Raw genomic sequence first — 24,138 nt, forward strand, 5'->3', positions numbered from 1 at the left:
ATTGAATTCGGGGCTCGAAAAGAGAGTCCATCAACGTGCATTTCCTGGTGAACGACAGCGGCCGTGTAAAATCCCGTGGGCGATGGGCCTGCTACGTCTACATAATATACACCGAGTCGGGAGCCGTGTTGTCTCTCAAGAGCCCGAGCCCGCGCTTGTCGCCTGTTTACGTGCATGTCGGTGTCCATGTTACGGGGGAGCGGGGAGACCCAGAGCATATGGCGCCACAGTACTGGGATACGCTCCGCCTCCTCTGGAGTGCAGTCGTGTTGGATGTGTAAGCGGTTTAGCAGGCGGCGCCCAGGGGCCGTCTGCATGAGCCGCGTGTATTGGTTCACGAGGTGGGCCTCCCGCAGCTCCTGGTAGGAGTTTAGCACCCCCAATGCCTTGAGTTTGGCATTAGAGGTAGCCACCGGGAGATCCAGGGCTCGCTTAGTTGCCTTGAGGGGGCCAGCCCTTACAAACACTAGGTGGAGGTCCCTAGTTCGGGACCCCAGTGGCGTCGGCCGCCGCCCGGGCTCGCGCGACCAAGGCCCGTTGGGCCTGCAGGTCAGAGCAGCCGAGCAGCGTCGCCTCTCAGTCCTCCCGGGTTGGGTTTGAGGGGCAGGCCCACACCATGTGGTAGATATCCGAAGACTTCTCCGCATAGTGCGGACAGCTGCCCGAGAAAGAAGGGTCGAAGTGTTTGAGAGCTGTCGGGCACAGCAAATTATTAGTATACAGGTGAAGCAGAAGCCGCTCCTCCGCCTTTGAGACACCTTTACACGGGCGCAGATAAAGGCCGTGGCCAGGCGGAACGCAAAAAGGTGCCCGAGTGCTGTGCGATGTCAGTGTACGTTAAAGGTACCAAGGTGGTCGAAATTGTTCCGGAGACCTCCACTAAGGCACCTCTTTCTCTCTTTCTTCTTTCACTCGCACTTCCTCCCTTTCCTTAAAGCGCGGTTCGGGTGTCCACCGAGATATGCGAGACAGATACTATTTCCTTACCTCAAAAACGAATTTACCAATTAACCAAACAGGTGGTGGTCTCGGGCTCGTGCCTGGAACTCCGCAGCCGCAAATACGAGGTCTTTGTATTTTACGCGTTGCAGGGCTGTATTTACGTTAAGAACTTTTCGAGATTTGTTGTATACGTCATAACCCTGCTATAAGCAGTCGTCCTTTTTAAAGTCCTTTTGCGAAATCTGAGCAAATGCTGCGCTACGAGCGAGTGCACTGTCGCGTGTTTTACAGGATATCGTAGAAGTTTGAGTGGAGTTTGTCGGCGAGTGCGGCTTCGGCCGCTTATCTGATTTTTTCAGCAGCGTCCGCTCCGGCGGACGCAGTTGTTGCTGCGACGCGCGTCTTTTCTTGTCATTTTCTCTTTCCTCTGATCTCTTGCCTCTCCTCTATCTGCACGTTGGCAGCGGTGGTGGCTTGGCTAGATCCAGTAGCAGGCCCGTGCAATTTCCTTTTCATCCTTCTCTCAGTCACAACAACAACAACAACAGTTTGTGGGTGACTGGTCTTTTGCAGTCTTGTCAGAAGTTTGCACACTTTAAGCCGCAGAAACGAATGCTTCCTCCAATAGCGACCCTTCTCACGTTGAAAATGAAAACAGCCTCTTTGAGGAAAGGTTGCCGTAGTAATTTTTCTCACATATGTCGATGGACACCCGAAGCGCGCGAAAGGAAGGAAAAAGGCACCGTAGGAGAGGGCTCCGGAATAATTTTACACCACCTTCACGGTGACCACCTTGCAGGAGGAGGAGCAGGAACAAACTTTTATTTGTCATAATACAATGGGCGCAAGGGTTAGGGATAAGGAACTGGCGCAGTAACTGTTACATATCTCGGTGTGCACCCGAACCTCGCCGAAAGGGAAGGGATAAAAGAGGAAGCGAAACACGGGGCCCTTTTGCGCTTCGCCTCCATCGAAACGCGGCTGCCGCGGTCGGGTGCAAACTCGGGTACTTCGGCTCAGTAGTCAAGCCGGAGTCACGATATCAGTGAAGGGATGTAGGAGGGATTGAAAGGAGAAAGGAAGAAAGAGGTGCTGTTGTGGAGGTCTCCGGAATAATTTCTACCACCTGGTGTTGTTGGTGGTGGTAGTGAAAAGCATGCAGAGAGGTCGTTTGGGAGGTGACCCCCTAGTAGGCCACCCCCCTGACAACATTAGTGGGGCCCCAGAATAGGGACCCCACTAGTGTTGACTCTACCACAGCTCGGGTACGCCGGGCCATCTGTTGGTATGACAATGCCCCGTCTCTTGCCCGTTTCGCCAGAGCCCTTTGGGACTCAAGCGAAGAGCAGTTCACAGATATCACAGGTCTCCCCACAGTGCGGGCATCGCCCATCCGTGTTAGGATCGTAATGTTTTATGATTGCAGGACAGAGTAGAGTACCTGTCTGCAGGAGCCTTAAAGTTCGCTCCTCCGTCTTACTCAGCCCCTTTGCAGGGGCCGGGAAAAGGCGGTGGTTGTCGCTATAATGCGTTATTATTTCCCTGAATCTCAGCAGCGGCTGGTTAGTCTCCGAGCCAGAAGAGCTGGGATGAGGAGCCCGGTGAATAAGCGCTCGGGCAGCCGCGTCAGCGGCCTCATTACCTCGTAAGCCCTGGTGGCCAGGAGCCCAAATGATTCTTTTGGGTGTTGGATCAGTGGCAGTCCGTCTTAGAATGCAAGCAGCTAAGGGGGAGATCTCCCCTGCCAAGTAATGATCACATGCTTTTCGGGAGTCCGTAATGATGATTCTCGAATTGGCGTGGGCGGCAGCAAGCGCTATTGCTACTTCCTCGGCTCGCATTGAATTCGGGGCTCGAAAAGAGAGTGCATCAACGTGCATTTCCTGGTGAACGACAGCGGCTGTGTAAAATCCCGTGGGCGATGGGCCTGCTACGTCTACATAATATACACCGGGTCGGGAGCCGTGTTGTCTCTCAAGAGCCCGAGCCCGCGCTTGTCGCCTGTTTACGTGCATGTCGGTGTCCATGTTACGGGGGAGCGGGGAGACCCAGAGCATATGGCGCCACAGTACTGGGATACGCTCCGCCTCCTCTGGAGTGCAGTCGTGTTGGATGTGTAAGCGGTTTAGCAGGCGGCGCCCAGGGGCCGTCTGCATGAGCCGCGTGTATTGGTTCACGAGGTGGGCCTCCCGCAGCTCCTGGTAGGAGTTTAGCACCCCCAATGCCTTGAGTTTGGCATTAGAGGTAGCCACCGGGAGATCCAGGGCTCGCTTAGTTGCCTTGAGGGGGCCAGCCCTTACAAACACTAGGTGGAGGTCCCTAGTTCGGGACCCCAGTGGCGTCGGCCGCCGCCCGGGCTCGCGCGACCAAGGCCCGTTGGGCCTGCAGGTCAGAGCAGCCGAGCAGCGTCGCCTCTCAGTCCTCCCGGGTTGGGTTTGAGGGGCAGGCCCACACCATGTGGTAGATATCCGAAGACTTCTCCGCATAGTGCGGACAGCTGCCCGAGAAAGAAGGGTCGAAGTGTTTGAGAGCTGTCGGGCACAGCAAATTATTAGTATACAGGTGAAGCAGAAGCCGCTCCTCCGCCTTTGAGACACCTTTACACGGGCGCAGATAAAGGCCGTGGCCAGGCGGAACGCAAAAAGGTGCCCGAGTGCTGTGCGATGTCAGTGTACGTTAAAGGTACCAAGGTGGTCGAAATTGTTCCGGAGACCTCCACTAAGGCACCTCTTTCTCTCTTTCTTCTTTCACTCGCACTTCCTCCCTTTCCTTAAAGCGCGGTTCGGGTGTCCACCGAGATATGCGAGACAGATACTATTTCCTTACCTCAAAAACGAATTTACCAATTAACCAAACAGGTGGTGGTCTCGGGCTCGTGCCTGGAACTCCGCAGCCGCAAAATACGAGGTCTTTGTATTTTACGCGTTGCAGGGCAGTATTTACGTTAAGAACTTTTCGAGATTTGTTGTATACGTCATAACCCTGCTATAAGCAGTCGTCCTTTTTAAAGTCCTTTTGCGAAATCTGAGCAAATGCTGCGCTACGATCGAGTGCACTGTCGCGTGTTTTACAGGATATCGTAGAAGTTTGAGTGGAGTTTGTCGGCGAGCGCGGCTTCGGCCGCTTATCTGATTTTTTCAGCAGCGTCCGCTCCGGCGGACGCAGTTGTTGCTGCGACGCGCGTCTTTTCTTGTCGTTTTCTCTTTCCTCTGATCTCTTGCCTCTCCTCTATCTGCACGTTGGCAGCGGTGGTGGCTTGGCTAGATCCAGTAGCAGGCCCGTGCAATTTCCTTTTCATCCTTCTCTCAGTCACAACAACAACAACAACAACAGTTTGTGGGTGACTGGTCTTTTGCAGTCTTGTCAGAAGTTTGCACACTTTAAGCCGCAGAAACGAATGCTTCCTCCAATAGCGACCCTTCTCACGTTGAAAATGAAAACAGCCTCTTTGAGGAAAGGTTGCCGTAGTAATTTTTCTCACATATGTCGATGGACACCCGAAGCGCGCGAAAGGAAGGAAAAAGGCACCGTAGGACAGGGCTCCGGAATAATTTTACACCACCTTCACGGTGACCACCTTGCAGGAGGAGGAGCAGGAACAAACTTTTATTTGTCATAATACAATGGGCGCAAGGGTTAGGGATAAGGAACTGGCGCAGTAACTGTTACATATCTCGGTTTGCACCCGAACCTCGCCGAAAGGGAAGGGATAAAAGAGGAAGCGAAACACGGGGCCCTTTTGCGCTTCGCCTCCATCGAAACGCGGCTGCCGCGGTCGGGTGCAAACTCGGGTACTTCGGCTCAGTAGTCAAGCCGGAGTCACGATATCAGTGAAGGGATGCAGGAGGGATTGAAAGGAGAAAGGAAGAAAGAGGTGCTGTTGTGGAGGTCTCCGGAATAATTTCTACCACCTGGTGTTGTTGGTGGTGGTAGTGAAAAGCATGCAGAGAGGTCGTTTGGGAGGTGACCCCCTAGTAGGCCACCCCCCTGACAACATTAGTGGGGCCCCAGAATAGGGACCCCACTAGTGTTGACTCTACCACAGCTCGGGTACGCCGGGCCATCTGTTGGTATGACAATGCCCCGTCTCTTGCCCGTTTCGCCAGAGCCCTTTGGGACTCAAGCGAAGAGCAGTTCACAGATATCACAGGTCTCCCCACAGTGCGGGCATCGCCCATCCGTGTTAGGATCGTAATGTTTTATGATTGCAGGACAGAGTAGAGTACCTGTCTGCAGGAGCCTTAAAGTTCGCTCCTCCGTCTTACTCAGCCCCTTTGCAGGGGCCGGGAAAAGGCGGTGGTTGTCGCTATAATGCGTTATTATTTCCCTGAATCTCAGCAGCGGCTGGTTAGTCTCCGAGCCAGAAGAGCTGGGATGAGGAGCCCGGTGAATAAGCGCTCGGGCAGCCGCGTCAACGGCCTCATTACCTCGTAAGCCCTGATGGCCAGGAGCCCAAATGATTATTTTCGGTGTTGGATCAGTGGCAGTCCGTCTTAGAATGCAAGCAGCTAAGGGGGAGATCTCCCCTGCCAAGTAATGATCACATGCTTTTCGGGAGTCCGTAATGATGATTCTCGAATTGGCGTGGGCGGCAGCAAGCGCTATCGCTACTTCCTCGGCTCGCATTGAATTCGGGGCTCGAAAAGAGAGTCCGTCAACGTACATTTCCTGGTGAACGACAGCGGCCGTGTAAAATCCCGTGGGCGATGGCCCTGCTACGTCTACATAATATACACCGGGTCGGGAGCCGTGTTGTTTCTCAAGAGCCCGAGCCCGCGCTTGTCGTCTGTTTTCGTGCATGTCGGTGTCCATGTTACGGGGGAGCGGGGAGACCCAGAGCATATGGTGCCACAGTACTGGGATACGCTCCGCCTCCTCTGGAGTGCAGTCGTGTTGGATGTGTAAGCGGTTTTGCAGGCGGCGCCCAGGGGCCGTCTGCATGAGCCGCGTGTATTGGTTCACGAGGTGGGCTTCCCGCAGCTCCTGGTAGGAGTTTAGCACCCCCAATGCCTTGAGTTTGGCATTAGAGGTATACCACCGGGAGATCCAGGGCTCGCTTAGTTGCCTTGCGGATGATGGCGTCTATTCGCGCCTCGTCTTGCTTAGTAGTGCGGAGATATGGCACGGCGTAGAGGATCCGGCTAGTCACGAAGGCATAGACGAGCCGAAGCGCGTCCCTGCGCCCCGCAGACCGCCCCGCTTGTTGGAAACGCGGCGGATCATGCGCCCTACCTGTTCGCCTACTCTCTTGAGTTTCACAATGGTGGAGTCCGGTCTGAGTCTGTGGTGAATGAAAAGGCCCAGAATACGGAGCTTCTCCACCTCTGTAATAGGACCTCCTGACAGAGAGATGTGAATTGCTGTCCTATCCTTTGGGTTCGCTCTGACATGCAGAAGCTCTGATTTCGCTGGAGCACATTGGAGCCCACAGTCAATAGCATACGCATCGACTATGGAAGCGGCCTGCTGAAGGCGGGCCTCCATGTCCCCAAGGCTCCCCTCAGTGGCCCAAATTGTAATGTCATCTGCATATAACGCGTGTTGAATGCCTTCCACCCGGGCCAGTTGGCTTGGGAGGCGCATCATAGCTATGTTGAACAGGAGCGGTGATAACACCGCTCCTGAGGGGTACCCCGTGTTCCCATGTAAGGGCCGTATTCCTCGCCCTCAATCCGAAGAAAGGCCTGGCGATTAGTCAAGAAATCTCGTACGTACGCGTAGGCCCTAGCCCCACAATCGGTAGAACTCAATTTGGTCAGGATGCCTCCGTGTTTAACATTGTCGAAAGCCCCTTTCAGATCAAGGGCGAGGATGGCTTTGTCATTGTGTTGCATAGTTGTGGTTCGTATTACATCCCTGTGCAGCTGAAGAAGGACATCCTGTGCAGACATGTGGGGGCGAAACCCGAACATGGTGACTGCAAAGAAGCCCTTTCTCTCCAGGTATATATGGAGAGAGGCGATCCCGTACCATCGTCTCCATAAGCTTGCCCGCACATGAGGTCAGTGATATGGGCCTCAGGTTGTCCGTATTCACGGCCTTACCTGTTTTAGGGGTTCGTTCTCCAGATCCGAATGGGTAAGGTCGTCGCCAGGGGCCCGGGAAGTGAGTGCACGGGCGGCTGCGTCTGCAGCCCCGTGGTAAGATCGGCGAACACGGGTCTGGGAGGAATTCCAAGAAGACATGTGTCATGCAACAAAGGTGCGGCGGGGAACAGCGGCGACGGCTGCGGTGTCAGGTGGCCAAGTCTGCCCACGGGTCGCCGGACGGAGTGACGCGGTGAAAGGTCACGCTGTTGATTTTACTTGAAAGGGGACTGCGACATTGACAGAGGTTGCGCGTTTCGGACATCAGGCGGGGGCGTACAGGCCCGCTTATTCACCTGCTGGGAAACGCAGCGCAGTTCCTTTCCCATGGAGGCACCGATTTCAACACAGTGCTGAAGTCGACACGACAGCCTTCGATGACGTGTCTTTGCCCCCTGTCCACCGGCTGGGAAACGGCGTGGCATTCCTTTCCCACGATGGCGCTGGACCTGCCAATTCGACACGACAGTGTTCGGGGGCTGCTGGCTTTTCCTCTTCCCATCGACCGAGCTGCGAGAGAGTTCAGCACCGCCCCCTGACGTGGGTGGGACCGCCAGTGCCCACAACTGTCCACCTGATTGGAGGACGTTTTCCGAACTTTATTCCCCAGTCAGGGATCTGGGGAATACGAAGGGTATTTAACGGGATGTTGTTTGGTGACCGAAGCACTCCCATCTCGACTGTAAATATGTAAAATAAACCTTCTGTACAGTTTCCTCCCTATTGGAGTTCGATGCCGTCCTTCGGAGCCGGGACCTGCGGGGCTGAACGAGTCAGTCGACAGCAAGACCCCTCCGTCTTCAACACCTGTTTATTGGTAGGCCTTGGTTGCACGGAGTCCATACTTAGTAGCGGAGCGCAGGATGTCGGTCACGTGCCGCGTTGCGAAGTTTTCGATAAGCTGTGAAGGAGACCCAACCCAGCTCGTAATTTCGACAAGCTCTTTGCGAGTCAGAATATATTGCGCCTAAGGGTGAGAGGCCGCCAGGGCGATGGCCACCGCCTCAGCGTGAGTTGCGCTCGGAGCACTGAAAGTGACCCCGTCCACCTGCCTTTGCGGGTGCATGACCGCCACCGTGTACCAACCCCTCCGGGAGCGACTGGCCGGCCACGTCTGTATCAAAGACGCCACGTTTGTTGCCATAATGGCGGTGGAAGGCATTCCCGCGCCTGCCGTCGGCCATTATGGTCTTCTTTGGACATTTTCGAGGGAAGGGGTCGAACGTGGAAGGCGCATCTCCAGATTTCTGGCACTCGTACCCTTGCCTCGGTGTGATAGTTGTGCTGAATGTGTAGCCGGTCCAGAAAGCGACGACCGGACGCGGTCTGGGCAAGATGCGTGTATTGGTTGGTGAGGTCCGATAGGTGTTCACCACCCCTAGCGCGAGGAGCCTCGCATTGGAGGCGGAGATCGGGAGTTCGAGCCCTTTTGATGATCTCACGGAGGGTGACCTCCAAGACATCTTCCTTCTTGCGCAGGCGGAGGTATAGGGGGTCGAATAGAGTAATAACGAAAGCATGTGCGAGTCACAACGCGTCTGTGCTTCGTAGACCTCCGCGTTTTGTTGGAGACCCGACGGACCATGCGGCCCACCCGGTCGCCAGACTTGCGTAGCTTGGCCAGTGTTATGTCGGCGCGACGTGTTATGGTAAAATTTAAGGGGCACTTTGGCTCTCTAAAGTGCTGCAAGGTGAAAGCGCTTCCTGGCGCACTGTTTTTTTAGTTTTATATTATTTATTTTATTTTCGTTTGTTTTCTTATGTTTATTTTTTGTTTTGGTTTATTTCTTTTTCTTTTATTATCACTATTTCTTTCCAAATACCTCTCAGTACTTCATATTTGTTGTACCCCCATAATACCCTATGTTTCATTATCCCGGCGTCTCTTCGCGGCGTGCCGACGGCGCTGCCATCTGGCGGAGCGCGGCTGAAGCAACGCTGTTCAAGGTCATCCGTCCCTACCGACCGGGGCTACGCGACGAGGCGAAACCTACAGTAGTATTGCTAACGCAATAAAAACTGCTTCCTCTATTATTAGCCTCTCTTCTGAAAAGGAAGACTGTTTTTGTAACGATAGCTACACTGCTGTAGCTACGCCAGCCGCTTCGCCTTTTCGGCAAGGTCGCACTTTCGCCGTCGTCGCACCGACCTTGAGCCGTTGCCTAGCAACCGCCGCGGTGGACACCCGAACCGCACCGTACAGGAAGGGGGGAAGCGGGAATGAAAGAAGAAAAAGAGGGCTCGGAGTGAAGAAAATGAAAATTGTATTTGAGGAAAGGAAATTACGCAGTAACTGTCTTGCATATCTCGGTGGACACCCGTCATCCTTTTGTAGAGGAAGGGAGGAAGTGGGAGTGAAAGAAGAAACAGAAAGGGGGGCCGTAATGAAGAAAATAGTTTATTGGGGTTTAACGTACCAAAGCAAACTCAGGATATGAGGGTCGCCGTGGTGAAGGGCTCCGGAAATTTCGACCACCTGGGGTTCTTTAACGTACACCCGCCGCGGTGGCTCAGTGATAAGGCGCTCGTCTACCGAGCCGGAGTACCTAAAGTCCCTTTATGAGCTTTTAGGAGTACCCGGGTTCGAACTCGACCGCGGCGGCCGCGTTTCGATGGTGGCGAAACGCAAGAGGCGCCCGTGTGCTGTGTTGTTGTTGTTGTTGTGACTGAGAGAAGGATGAAAAGGAAATTGCACGGGCCTGCTACTGGCTCGAGCCAAGCCACCACCGCTGCCACGTGCAGATAGAGGAGAGTTAAAAGATCAGAGGAAGGAGAGAGAGGAAAGGAAAGACGCGCGTCGCAGCAACAACTGCGTCCGCCGGAGCGGACGCTGCTCAAAAAACAGATAAGCGGCCGAAGCCGCGCTCGCCGAAGCGAGAACAGCGATAGCAGTGCACGTTAAATATCCCCAGGTGGTCGAAATTATGCCGGAGACCTCCACTACGGCACCTCTTCCTCTCTTCCTTCTTTCATTCCCACCTTCCTCCCTGCCCTTACGGCGCGGTTCAGGCGTCCGCCGATATTTGTGAGACAGATACTGCGCCATTTCCTTTCCTTAAAAACCAATTTACCAACCAAACCAATTTAACGTGCACTGACATCGCACAGTACTCTAGAATTTCGCCTCCATCGAATTTCAGCCGCCGCGGCCGGGATCGAACCCGCGTCCTTCGGGTCAGCAACCTAGCGCCGTAACCACTGAACCACCGCGGAAAGGAAATTACGCAGTAACTGTGAATCCACGTCCAGGGACGATGACGAATAAGGAACGCCCTGCTAAACTCAGCGGCGAAAGACTGACCTTGCAGTTCGGCTCAGCGAGTTCCACTCGGCCAGCTGTAGTTATGGCGTCACTTCATGTTTAACCAGAGCTAAACGGCAGCCAATTTTTTTGGGAAATGGAATTTGTGCCGTAATTCTCACATATCTCTCTGGACACCGAAACCGCGCCGTAAGGGACCATGCGGCCCACCTGGTCCCGCACCTTACGGAGTTTGGCCAATGTGAAGCCGCTCATCCGCCTTCTTCAGGCCTTTACATAGGCGAGGGTAAATTCGATGGCTGTCTTGATAATAGGTTGTAATATCTTTGAAGGAATAGATCGGATTAGGATCGGGTTCCTGATCGGGTGGGGAGGAGAAAACAGCCCGGTGAGAGAGCGCGCGGGCGGCTGCGTCTGCTGCCTCGTTTCCTGCCAACCCCTGATGAGCAGGGGCCCACATAAGGTAACGGTGTGCGGGGTCCGTATCCCGTATGCAATTTTGGTAGATTCGATAGGCTAGGAAGGGAGTGCAGCCTTGTTCGACGTTCCGACAGGCCCCTCGCGAGTCGGTGATTATGTATTTTGAATCGGAATGTGAGGCCGCGAGAGCAATCGCGACCTCTTCTGCTTGTGTTACACTGCTGGCTCGGAAGGTGAGGCCGTTAACTGTGTTGCTGTTGCGAACTACCGCGACCGTGTACCATCCCCCGTGGTGAGGACCGCAGGCGTCCACGTAGTATACACCTGTTTTGTTGCCATAATGTCGGGCTTTCTCACCAATACATTGTTATGCCCAGCATCACTAAAACATTTTGACCCCTCCTTTAACGGCAGCTGCCCACACTGTAGTGCAGTGTCTTCTGACACCTATCACATGGTGTGGGCCGGCCCCCCCCCCTAACCCGGCTATCCCTCCCACCCCCAATCCAAACCGGGAGGACTGGGAGGCGACCCTGCTCGGCTGCCACGACTTACAGGCCCAACAAGCCTTAGTCGGGCGCGCCCGGGCGGCGGCCACCGCCACTGGGGTCCCATACTAGGGACCTCCACCTAGTGCTTGTATTTTTAATAAATGTTTTCACCACCACCACCGCTGTAAGGGAAGGCGTAAGGGAGGGAATGACAGAAGAAAGGAAGAAAGAGGTCTTGTCCGCTTTACAGTTATCCTTTTCATGATTGATTTTAAGCTCATAGTACGCCAGTAAGCTCATATCGGAGCCGGTTGAGAAGTATGAGCTTGTTGTACTGATTGCGTGCATTTTCGCTTGCTAATTCTTCTTGAAACCCGCAGCCATTTTTTTGTATGGGGTTCGAATACGATCCCATCACTTGCGCTGAAGTCTTTCTGAATTCGTTCTGTAGCAGCTGTAAATGGTGTCTGTGAGTGAAAGCTTTCGACGTACGTAATTATGTTTGGCGTTGATGAGCAAGGATATGTAGTTCGTACTACGACGGTTTCGCTTTATGTCTACGATTCGAACAAACATAAAGGGGGTTTTCGTAAATGGATTTTTCACCTAACGGTTAAATTATGGCGTCCCCGTTTATATAGAGACATCGTCCGATAGGTGTCATGAGATTCTCGACATCGACTTGAGACACAAAACTCTCTGCTATTTTCGTGAAGTCTGCTGAAAATTAAAATTTTATATCTGTGACATTTTCGGTGCTGCTATGTCGGAATGCAGTTCTTTATACTAAAGCTGCTACAATTTCGATTATTAGGTTTGGTAATTTCTTGATATGTAGGTACAGTGCTACGGGCGACGGGTGTTTTGTAGTCACGTGTTCAATGGCGGTCTCGTCAGTGGTCAGTGCTGAGAGCACCCCCGAGTCGCTTGGTTGTACTGATCATTTCGCAGTGGGCGGAACGAGTGGCGTTCGGCTTTGCGGCGTCTCGACCTCTGTCAGACGAGAACTGAAAGTTGCCACTGGTTAATTAGTTTCCACGAATGTGCCTGGGCCCATTGCCGTGGTGTAACATGCTTCGTTGAAGTTACTAAGCGCCTGCGGTAGCCTTTTGAAACAACGTCATCGCGATGTCGCATTATTACTGACACAGTAGTGTTGCATTGTTGTTTACAAAAAGTTGGTCGACGCGGTGACTCAATGGCTTTCGCGTTCGGCTGCCGAGTCCAAGGTCACGGGTTCGATCCCGTCCGCGGCAGCCGCATTTCGATGACGTTCAAGAAACGCCTGCGTGCTGCGCGATTTCAGCGCACGTTAAAGAACCCCAGGCGGTCTAAAGTGATTCGGAACCCTCCACTACAGCGTCCCTTGTAGCTTTTGTGTCGTTTCGGGACTTTAAACTCCGCAGTTTATTTATCAAAACGTTGCACTTACTTTCAACCAACAGCGGCTGAATTTCGATGGAGGCGAAATTCTAGAGGCCCGTGTACTGTGCGATGTCAGTGCACAGGGTCGTCCACTCTTAGAATGCGCTAGCGCATGGCCGCACTCTTCAGAGGGCCACCGTGTGCGACGCAGTCGCTCATCGCAACAAAGGGGCGCAGGAGAAGGTGTACCTGGACGTGGTGCTTCGCGTCATCTGCCACTTCGCTTCGATGCGCAGCCGTTTCGGACGCAGGGACCCTCCAAAGAGCACGGCCATGCGCTAGCGTATTCTAACTAAGAGTGGACGACCCTGCACGTTAAAGAACCCCAGGTGGTCTAAATTTCCGGAGCCCTTCACTACGGCGTCCCTCATAGCCCGAGTCGCTTTGGGACGTTAAACCCCAATAAGCCAATAAACCAATAAACCAACAATTTTACAGTGTTGCTGGAATGCGGATGTAGAGAAAGGTCTAAATATTGCTATTCGGTGTAGCAATTCTGAGTTAACATGGTCCAGAGCGGATTTTAGCCGCTTTAAAGGTTGGTCTAAAAGGTAACGTTGCGCCAGTATATCCTGGAAGCGAATTGTGCTGCTAATGGGGTTTGTGCATGGCGACCGGGTGCGGTGCCCAGACGGAACTGCGTAACCATGGCTGATGCTTCCCCGCCGGAAGTGACGTATTAGCTGTCAACGTGAACGCATTGCTGTGTGTGGTTTTTCTCGCAGGTCGACGGGCGCTGCCGCGCGTCTTGTCTGCCCGCCGATGGCGCGACGGAGTCGAGGCGGAAGGCCGCCGGCGGAAGTGACGTCATCGCCTTGTTCCCGCGTGTAGAGCATGCGCCGTCGGACATGCCTGCCATCTGGAGGAGCCTCATCGTGCTTCTGGTCCTGGTCATCGCCGTCCTACAGGTATATATATGTTCGCCTGCTCCGATAACTTGTACGTCCGTGTAGTATACATACCGGCAAATGCTCGATCCGTCGTTATCATCACCGCCGACCCAGCCGCCATCATACTGTGTGCGTATACGCCGTCTCTGATGATGTCCGTGTCGATTATCATTTCCGCAGGTAGGCTGTAAGATGCGAGCCCATCACAGTGATGAGGGCCGTCTACTTGCTTCAGACGAGGTGCTGATCTTTTTGTTTTTCATGCGCCATCCGCCATCTCTCCAGCTCCGAGCTATCGACGCGTCGCGCTACCGAACCTCAAAGCGTGGCTAAATTGGCAGAACTCTGTTGCGTATTTACAAAGAGGGCTCGTTGCAGCGTACTGCCCTTTTTCAGACTGGGCAAGTAAGAGCTGATCTGGAGGGTACTGAGCAACGTGGAAAGCTGGTAAAATGGGTTAGAGCTCAGACATATCTCCCAAAGGCAGCAGTAGGCAAAACTGTGCGATCCCCGTAAAAATAATAAAAAAAAATCCCCCAGTCACTGGGCATTCTAACCAGCGCATTGAACGGCACTTTTCCAGTGCTGTCCGTTTTTTATACCTCTCATTTTCGGTTTGAGTAAACTACAGTGTATATATGTACGAGAGGTGTTCTGTAAGTTTCGTCTCCTTGCTTATAACTTTTTTTTTTTTTTTCAAATTATGCGTTGCAGTTGAAGGATATCGAACGTCATTACGCTCATTCTTTCTCTCTATATATATAAATATATATTAGCCGCCGCGGTGGATCATTGGTTATGGGGCTCCACTGCTGACCCGAAAGGCGCGGGTTCGATCCTGTCCGCGGCAGTCGCATAACGATGGAGGCGAAATTCTAGATGCCCGTGTAGTGTGCGATGTAAGTGCACGTTAAAGAACCCCAGGCGTTCTTAATTATCCGGAGCCCTCCACTACGTCGTCCCTCATAACCTGAGCTGCTTTTGTAGGTTAAGCCACATAAACCATAAACCAATCTATATTATATTGCGAAAGGTTCCACCTCTCAGTGGAGGAATACTCTAAGTCCTGGCTGCACTGTTTATGAATACGAAGTCTTCGTTCAATCTCCTCGTCTCAATGCCGGAAACGTTTCGAAGCAGGCGGAAGCAACTCAATGCATCGCAAGCAGCAGTGAACGAATCCAGAGAGTTGGATGTGTAGGGGGTAGTGCTCAATGATAATCAGGGAAAACCGAAGCCGGAATGACAAGCAGAGGAACTGCAATAACACGATGACTAGCAAGTTTCCTCGCCGCCTCCGTACGTGAGGGCAGCCCTCGAGTTCGGCCTTTGTTTGGCGCCTTGGCGTGCCGAGCCATCATCTCCGTCGCCTTCCTCCCCCCCCCCCTCTCTCTCTCTCTCTCTTTGCGCCTCCTTACCCCGCCCACCAGTCAGCGTCAAGATGGCGCCTCGCCAGATCATTCATCGCTTCTTGCTGCCGACCTTTGTTCATTCTTCGTTCTTTCTTCGACGCCTCTGCACTGCCGCGCCCGTGCACCATCCAGAGCTCGGCGGATAGAGAGAGAGAGAGAGAAAGAAAGAAGGGGAGAGGGAGAAAGAGAGGCGGGCGTGATTCTTAATTAACGGTCGGTCCCCCTTCATATGTTGGGGCCCGCTGTACTCTTTCCTTTTGGTATAGTTTCTTGTCCTCGGCTTACTCGTTTCCCCCCCAGCCCTCGTTGTGACGTTGGCATTGTTATTCTTGCCCGTTGTCCTTTGCCGCTGGCCGGGGTGAAGGAATGCCCCGTGCTTGATGAGAGGAACTAAGGCACGGAGAGAGCCGTCGCTGATGGATTGTATCGCGTCCGAGGTCTCCGAGCGGGAGAAGTGGGGAAGTTTTGGGGAAGAGAGGTTGCACTTCGAAAGTTGACGCGTAATGTCACCTGCGAAGGCCCGTCTTTTTTGTTTATTTATAGTTGTTCGGACCGTAATAGTTGTTAGGACCGTATCGGGCCCCCTTGCCCAAAGGTTAATATGTACTAGACTCTAAACACACATATATAGGAGTGAAAAGGGAATAAATTGTCCTCTAGCGCGCACCCTTTTATGAAACGGTGTGCGCTAGAGGACAATTTACCCCCTTTTCACTCCTTCCTGTTTAAAGCATAGAGTTTCTTACTATTACCTAGAGGGAAAGCTGGCAGCCCGTCTATGGGAGTTTGCATGGCGACCCCTCGAGACCGCTTCAGCCACCATGGGCGCTCAAAGCATCATGGGGCGGTGAGCTACTTGTTGCGGAACTGCAACTTTTGGCCAAAAAATAATAGAAAAATAAAGCTGTTAGATAACTACGAATGTCCTAACATTCAATATCTTTTCTAATGATTGCAACAAACGAGCAGAAAAGCATTTAAGTGCAAAGTTTGCCCAAAATAAGAGAGGACTAGCTTTCCTATTGGCGAAGTGATGAACACTAAAAAAACTAATATTGCGTAATTAACAGGCGCACTTTTAAAAGTAGATATGTTTTAAAAAAAATGTTGTTGCTTCGATACTTTAGGAGTTTTTTAATGGCATTTCGGAAGAGTAAAACCTTTTATTGGCGTCGTGTGTCGTCGCGATTTCACTACTATGGCTTTTGCACACTGCGTTCGCACGAAAGTCGTCTGCGCGCACACGGACAGCGTTTTTGGAATGAAACATCTTAGTAATGACACTCCGTGTTCCTGAAAAACTACGACTGTTCCGCAACAAGTAGCTCACCGCCCCATGATGCTTTGAGCGTCCATGGTGGCTGAAGTGCAGCGCCGCCAGCTTTCCCTCTAGGTAATAGTAAGAAACTCTATGGTTTAAAGTGTAGCTAGCAAAAGCTGCATAGTTTTAGTTTGTAGCCGCATATCTGCGCTTGGGTGGACTCTAACGTGTAATTACTCCCTTATTACAAATATACTTTGGTTTGGTTTGGTTTATGGGGTTTAACGTCCCAAAGCGACTAAGGCTATGAGAGACGCCGTAGTGGAGGGCTCCGGAAATTTCGACCACCTGGGGTTCTTTAACGTGCACTGACATCGCACAGTACACGGGCCTCGAATTTCTCCTCCAAAGAAATTCAGCCGCCGCGGCCGGGATCGAACAAATATACTTCACCTTAGGGATATTCGCCTATGCAATGGACTAGCGGAAAGCCAATATACTGCTCGTGCGGTTTTGGGGGTAGTGTAGATTCCGGTTCTGTGCAGTTTTCTGTAATTTAGCTTCGTAATTCGCTTAACTGATCCACATCACTGACACGCTGTATGAAATGTCATTTGTCGTAAGTTAACGATGGAGACCGTAAAAGAGCCTCTGATTGAGACGTTTCTCCAAAGTCAGAAACATTTGTGGTCTTGCAGAATGGGATTTATTACGGTGTGTTCGCGATGTAATCGGAAAGAAAGCGCAGCAGAGCGAAATGGATTTGTAATGCAAGGAAATTTGTTCGCTTACGGTGGGCACGGCTCCCGCTAAACAGGACGGGGCTTAATTTGACGGGCGATATGAGTCCTGCTCCAGTAGTAGTATGTATACGGAGTAGTTTTACCCCCAATCTACTGACCTAATTTTGTTGTCTTTTCTGGTGCGATCATGATTCGTAGCTGTGTTATAGGAACCTTGGCTAATACAGTACGCGAAATGAGCTCTTGAAAAGGTTCGCGCAGATCTTCTTCGCAGATTATCCTAACGACGTCGTCGTAACGGTTTTTTTTCGACGCTTTTTATTAAAAAAAAATCTGAATCATGTACGCTTTATATGGGTGACTTGCATTATGGTCCTTGGAAGTTTTCTGGAGACCACATTTGTGTACCGTAGCCTCGTGAAGGGGGCCTGGTGGTCGCATTCTAAAACACCGTTACCCGCCTCTGTACTTCCGGTAAGACCATTTTCACCAATGAGGAAGTATTGTACGAAAAAGAAAATGCAAGTTTTTGTTTTATTTTGTCTCACTCGCTGGGATGGGTCATGGACAAATCGAATCAGGATGGATGAATGGGAATGAAGCTTATCGACATCCCCTTTGAATCGGAGCGGTGGCTGGGGCCGCTTATAGGACAACTGAATAAGTTTTAGAATTCCATGCGCTTTAAGGGATCGAACGTGTGAAACTTGAAGGTGCGGCATGCGAATTGTTTTTGAACGAGGATTAGAAATGAAGTAATTGCCGAATAAAACCGGAAGGCTTTTAGGGTTATCCGCAGAGAGCTACGCCGGGCGGGCGGGCCGCATGATGACGTCATCTATGGTGCTGGTAGATTTACAATGCAGAAACGCTTGCTTTGAATAATAATAATGATAATAAAAAAATTACGAGGAACTTTAGCGGCTAAAGTGGCGAAAGGCGAAAGCCTGAGTGCTGCATTCTGCTACGCGATTGTTCACTGCACATTTTGTTGGTACATTAATTAACTGCCAATTAATGACGCTTAAGCTTCGCCTTTAGGAGTGGAACGCGACAGCGTGTTGTAGCGCTGCCACGGAGTCCAAAGAACGCCACCACCTGTTCGGCGCGGTGCGTTGCCCTTCGAACGCAACGCTTTTTGAGGAAAGGAAATGGGGCTGTAATTCTCTGTCATCTCGGTGGACACTTGTGCCGCATCGTACAGGAAGGGAGGAAGTGTGAGTGAAAGAAGAAAGAGGGGCCGTAATGAACAAAATGAAAATTGTATTTGAGGAAAGGAAATTACTCATTAACTGTCTCACATATCTCAGTAGACACTAGTCGAAAATTGTATTTGAGGAAAGGAAGTTGCGCAGTAACCGTCTCACATATTTCGGTGGACACCCGTCAAATTTCGCGCGCGGTGACGTCACGACAACTTGGGTCAATCTGAAACGCGGACAGATACGCCTTGCTCGTCGGTGAATTGGTTTTTGAGGAAAGGAAATGTATCTGTCTCTCATATCTTGGTGGACACCTAAACCTCGCCGTAACGGGAAGGGAGGAAGATGGGAGTGAACGAAGACACCGTATTCACTAGACGCACCTTTGTTCATTCCAAACCATCGAGCTGGCATGGCGGAGTGGTAGCGTGCTCCACTCGCACTCCGGAGACCGGGGTTCGATTCGCAAGCTCGGCAAATTTCTTACTGGGTTTTATTTATTTATCTGGTCTGACTAGAAAGGTTTGACTAATTGGTTAAGGAGGGAATTAATTAAACTCAGTCAAGCTTACTTAGAGCATGACTAAACGATCCCTTTAATTGGTTGCATGGTTAGTAGGCAAAAGTACAATTGGCCCCGTTTGAAATTCGCGCACTGTGACGTCACGACCGTTTCGACCAATTGAAAAGCGTGACATTTCTGTCGACAGCTCCTGCTTACAACGATGAGGCATTAAAGGCTTCCGCCTTAAAAGCGCGCTTCGATCGCGGAGGCCACGCCGTGGTGGCACCGCCGCGGCTTGCGACGGCGCGAGTCGGTCGCCCTTCTCTTCGGCGTGACGTCACAAAGCACCTGTTGCGCTCCTAGCGGAGAGCGCAGGCGTTAGGCACCGGTGGTGGTGGCGCACCGCCGCGCCACGCCAAAGGCTGAAAGTGCAAGTAGTTAAAGCTTTCGCTTTAAAAACCGAAGCCACCGAAGGTGAAACCAGCGGAGCTTTGCTTGGCGGCTTCCGTGGAAGCACGGAAAGGTGTGGGAAATTTGAAATCTCACCGTCCGTGACGTCTTCACCGCGCTTCTCTGCACTACTTTGATGCTGTAAGGAGAAGCCTTAGCTCTAACATTGTAGTTACATCGTCATTTTAAATGCTAGCGCAAAAAATACTTGGCATGCTTGCTTTGATTACAGGCTTCACACATTCGAATCCTGCAGAATCTCGTAGAATTTTCAAAAAACGATTCATCTTCACTTTAAGCGAATTTAAGCGTCGAATTAGTTAATGACCATGCGCACGTGGCATAACGGTACCGTTTTTTTTTTGTGGAGATGATTCATTTCCCAGGACATTAATTAGCGCCTTTAAATACATTCGAAGAACGTTGTAAAGTGAATCGCGCAGACTTTTGAAAGCGCCGCCCTGACAAAGCGAAACGCGAGGTATTGTGCAATGCGCGCCGCTCGTCGCTACTAATTATGGGCGATTTTAGACGAGATCATGATCATGAAATGGGTGGTTGGCTGACCTCTAAAACTTACTTAATTCTTTTATATGCCATTACCTAATCACTCGACAGAAAGGACCTGCAATTACTTTTGTTCAGAAAAAAATATTTCAAGCACGAAAAATTCTTTATCACAAAGAGGTGGACTTCCGCGCAACCCGCATTCCTTTTTTTTTCCTGATTTGGTTAAGAATAACTTAAAATATATTTCTAGGAGATGCTTGAAAATTTGCACAGGATGCCTATGACAGCTGTAGAGTGTGGCCAGTTTTTTTGTCGGTGTTTAAAATTTCTTTTTTCATTTTATTCTAAGAATTGGCAACGATGACACACGGAATGTCTTGTTCATAATTTGTAGGTCTATATATAAAAGAAGAAATGAGCTATAACAGCAAACGTTTAGCGCTGCGTTTCTATACGAACTTACCTGCTATCAGAAATGAGAAGAACTACGGTCAGAAAATATCAGAAATGGGAGTTTTTAATGGCCATTCTTATTTCTTACGGTTGCAAGATTTCTCGAAGTTGGCGCATTATTTCCCTGCTCGTGAGAGATGTGTCAAGAAATTTTATATTATGTAGCAAGTAAGTTTGTGTAGAACATAGCGTTCAACGTTTGCTGTTATAGCAAATTTCTTCTTTTAGATAAAGACCTCCAAATTTGTCAGAAAACATTTCAGAAAAAAGAAGAAATTTTAGAAGTCGACCAGAATAACCGGCGTACTCTACAGCACCCGTAGAAACCCTGTATAAACTTTCGGTCATCAGCTGTGTATATAATTCCACTTAATCGTAACCAAAGTTGCCAAAAGCAGCAGTGCATGTATAATCGCGGGAGTCCACATCTTCAAGATCACGAATTTTTTTGTGCTTCAAAATATTTTAATCTGTGCAAAAATAATTGCAGAGTCACTTGTTTTCAGCCATTATGATATTACATTTAAGTATCTTAAGTAAATATAAGGTGTCAAACAGCCACTCATTTGATCATTGTTTGATACCACCTAGATGCCGCTACCTCGGCTAGTCCCTGGTGTTTTGTATTGTTGATATATCATTCTCCAGGTGTAGCCTCTGCACACGGCGACATCGGTGCTTTTTCCATAAAGTGACTGTCACGATATTGTGGGCGGCTTGATGTTTGGTTGGCGCCGAAGTCATAATTAATCGGGCCAACCTGCCCACCACTGCAGTCTCCGTAAATTTGGAGGGGGAGGAGCGACAAACCTCTCCACCCCGCGTGCGGAAGATGAGGTTCGACTGCTGACCGGCGATAGGGGCCACGCCTGATTAGCCGTTGACCGGAGGCATGAGGCGTAGGCAAGTTTCTTAACAAACCCCTCTTTACTTCGGTGAAGAACAAAGACGAAGGGTTACAAAACAAAGCCCGACAAAATAGCGGCAATACACATGCGCGACGCGAATAAACAGGGAATCAGAACACAAACAACTATTGACAGGAAGAGGAAAACAACAGGGCAAGAACTATACAACTACGTTACAACAACAAAGCAACACTGTACAAAAGGTTACGACGAGAAAGAGCGACAGGACAAAAAAGAAGTGGTGAGAAACAGTTAGCTGCGTAGTGGCAAGGTCCCGTCGCTGGGAGCGTCGGGCTGCGGAGGCGCGCGGGGCTGATGAGGGGTTGCGGATACGGGCGAACTTGGGCCACACGTCTTCGGGACCACCGTCGCCGCGCTCTACGCGTCAGACACCCGCCTTAGCTCGCTTGCCGACGACTTCCCCTGGCTGACCTCACTCACGTCCGCACGCACCGAAATCTCCAAGCCAACTAACTTGCTCGCGATTTTCCCGCCGCCGCGTTCCCGCGGCAAACCAACCAACAAACAAAAACTAGCAAACGAATCCTCCAGGCACAGTGCGCCAACGATTTGCAGATGTTGAGAACGGGGAAAGCCACGGTCCTCACGAGGGGCGATGCTAACTTGCCAAGGTCGGAAGGGGTGCTGGGGCATTCACCGGCCGCTTCCCGTCCCCATCTCGTGCAATCGCTCGCTTCCCGGCGATAATCCTGGGGAGGGGGCGGCGCACCCTTGACCTTCCAGTGTCGCAAGCAGGCAACTGCCCCCGCGAGGGGCGCAAAATCATCGCCACCGTGTCGCGACATGCCTGCGAACAACCGGCGCCGTGGCCACCTCGCCCACAGAAGAAAAAGAAACGCAAGGCATGCACGAACTTTGTGACGGTGACACTAACTGGTTACCCGCTCGCACCTGATAAGGGTGTCTGTTTCTGCGTTACAACGGAGGTTTCGTTATATCCAGAGATTATCTCGCTATATCGGCAGTTTTCTTCGTTATAACGAAGTCATAGCGAAGTAACGAAGGGGCCAGGTGATCACTTCTTTATAGCCGCAGCTTCGTTATAGCCCCTGTTGATCGGGATTCCAAGAGGAATCGTCATTCTTTCGTTATATCCATTATTGCGCTATAAACCATTCCGTTATAACGAGGTTGGGCTGTATATACACAAGGGGGTAAGCGGTGGCTGGCTTCGTTAAACGTAAGTGTGTAGGAGGGATGATTTCGAACTGCGACACGCGACTGAGCATGCGTTAAGCAGCGTTGCATGGCGTTTCGACGGGAACAGCTAACGCGTAGTGTGAAAGGTATACGCCTACTGTTCTTATTTAACCATGGTGGAATAACGGTTTGTGTTATACTCCGCCACAGAAAGTTCTCCTTGTTAAACTGTCATCTTCGCACGTTCTTAAACTGAGACTTTCGAGAGACTTTCGTTGTATGCGTTGTTTCGTTATAGGCTGCCTTACTTCTAACGAGGTTTTAATCACAGTGCCCGCGTCTGCAGACGGTAACAGCGGCGAAGTGTGCGCAGTTCTCGCATGCATGCCTTACGCGTGCGCTCGCACGGGAAACGTGGATAGGCCGAGCGAGGCCAGACAGTTGCGCGCCTTTCCTTTCCTCGTAACCTCCTCCTTCTCCTGCTGCCAGGATGGATGAGAGCGGGCCGCCCTGATGGGCGGGGATCGCGTCGTCACTCTTCGTGATTGAAGAGCGCCCCGTGACGTGGGCGGCGCGGCCGGAATACCGTACAGAGCGTAGTATGTTCATCTACCCGCTATAGGCAGATACGACCGATGGTGGAGATTTTACACTTGCATGCGGCGAAACTTTATTGTTTCAAATTTTGCTGCCCGCCACTTGACTGACGTGCCCTAGACACTTCAAGCACACGTTAGGAGGGAGAACAAGCGAAATAAGTTTAAACTCGGATGTGCTAGCTCTTGCCGTTCGGTCTTTGCATCGAGTATACAAACTCGTGTACTGAAGTCTCCTTGACACTCTGCCAGTTCACTTGCTTGGGTTACGTACGCGTGAATCTTAGTCTTCTATGTATAAATGGTGATTCTTCAATGCAACATCACTTATTAATCAGAACCGTGTCGTTTGTTTCTGTGTCTTGCGTCGAGGTCCATCTTCTTTTCCAGCATACGTTTGACCAGTAGCAATTCGCTCAGCTTTCGCTCCTGCCGAAGTTGTTGGCAGAAACCAGGGAACCACGCTTCGGTTACACGGACTTTCCGCGCTGCCTTGCGGTCAGGGCCCTGCCTTACGCGTGGGCGTGTACAGTCACAGAGATGGAGATACCCATCTCAGTGACTGTACATGCACATACGTAAGGCAGGGTCCTGACGCCTCTGGCCTACAGAATTCTGGGTCGGTGTAGTACTCCACCTGCACGGAAGGATCTGATATTTTTACGGGGGTACCGGGTCACCAGGGAGTTGAGCGTGCACAGGCTTCGGCCCGAGCTTTTCTTCCCCGGAATCCCTCTACGTCCTCCCTTACTGATTTGGGCTCCCCCTCTCCGTTAACAAGGTACTCAGAGATACTGCAGCATTTCCTCCTTGAGAGGCAGGCACTGCATAGCTGGTCGCGTTATAAAGAACAAGCCAAGAAAACAACTAAAGAAAAAAAAGCGGCTTTTCCCCGTCAAAGGACCCCCTTCCAGCTAATGGCGTCGGCCGGTTCTCATGAACATGCTAGTTTGATAATGCAGGCAGTGACAGATGAAAGGAGGTAGTCCCCTCCCTCCATAGTGAGAGAGAGTCGCCACCCTGCTTTGTCAGGCCACTTCCTGCATTGCCAAGCTCAGGTACATGAGAACCGGCTAACGCCATTGCCTCGAAGAGGGTCCTTTGACGGGGAAAAACCGATTTTTTCTTGAGTTGTGACTGATAATAGTATCTGAAAAGCCGTCGTATAGGAGACTGAGGACCACTGCTTCTACTCCCCGCCCATATCACAGTCCGTAACTCGCGCCGTGGGACCGTTGGCCGTCTCCCGAGGTGAAGGAGCACCCGAGGGGCACGCGCTGTTCGCGTGCGGGATAGAGGTCACCGGCACACTGCCCCGCTGGTGACGTCATGCAGCGGCTATATTGCACTGCTGGAGAAGGCCCATAGCTTAGGGTGGGCACGGTACCGAAAAGTGACGTGTGGCTAGATCTTGTTGGAAG

At 51.4% G+C, this 24,138-nt stretch overlaps 1 protein-coding gene across 1 annotated transcript in view; it reads left to right on the forward strand.

Moving 5' to 3' along the window:
- Window positions 1-24,138, forward strand: part of LOC149332125 (beta-1,4-glucuronyltransferase 1-like) — a 317,740-nt gene that overhangs the window by 5,792 nt on the left and 287,810 nt on the right. Inside the window, exon 2 of the mRNA XM_089557080.1 lies at window positions 13,352-13,534. Within this exon, the coding sequence (XP_089413206.1) occupies window positions 13,475-13,534 (60 nt within the window). The 5' untranslated portion in view covers window positions 13,352-13,474. The remainder of the gene's footprint in view (window positions 1-13,351; window positions 13,535-24,138) is intronic.

The sequence above is a fragment of the Amblyomma mixtum genome, chromosome 8 (genome assembly GCF_055824585.1).
Source record: "Amblyomma mixtum isolate Tamu chromosome 8, ASM5582458v1, whole genome shotgun sequence".
Taxonomy (NCBI): domain Eukaryota; kingdom Metazoa; phylum Arthropoda; class Arachnida; order Ixodida; family Ixodidae; genus Amblyomma; species Amblyomma mixtum.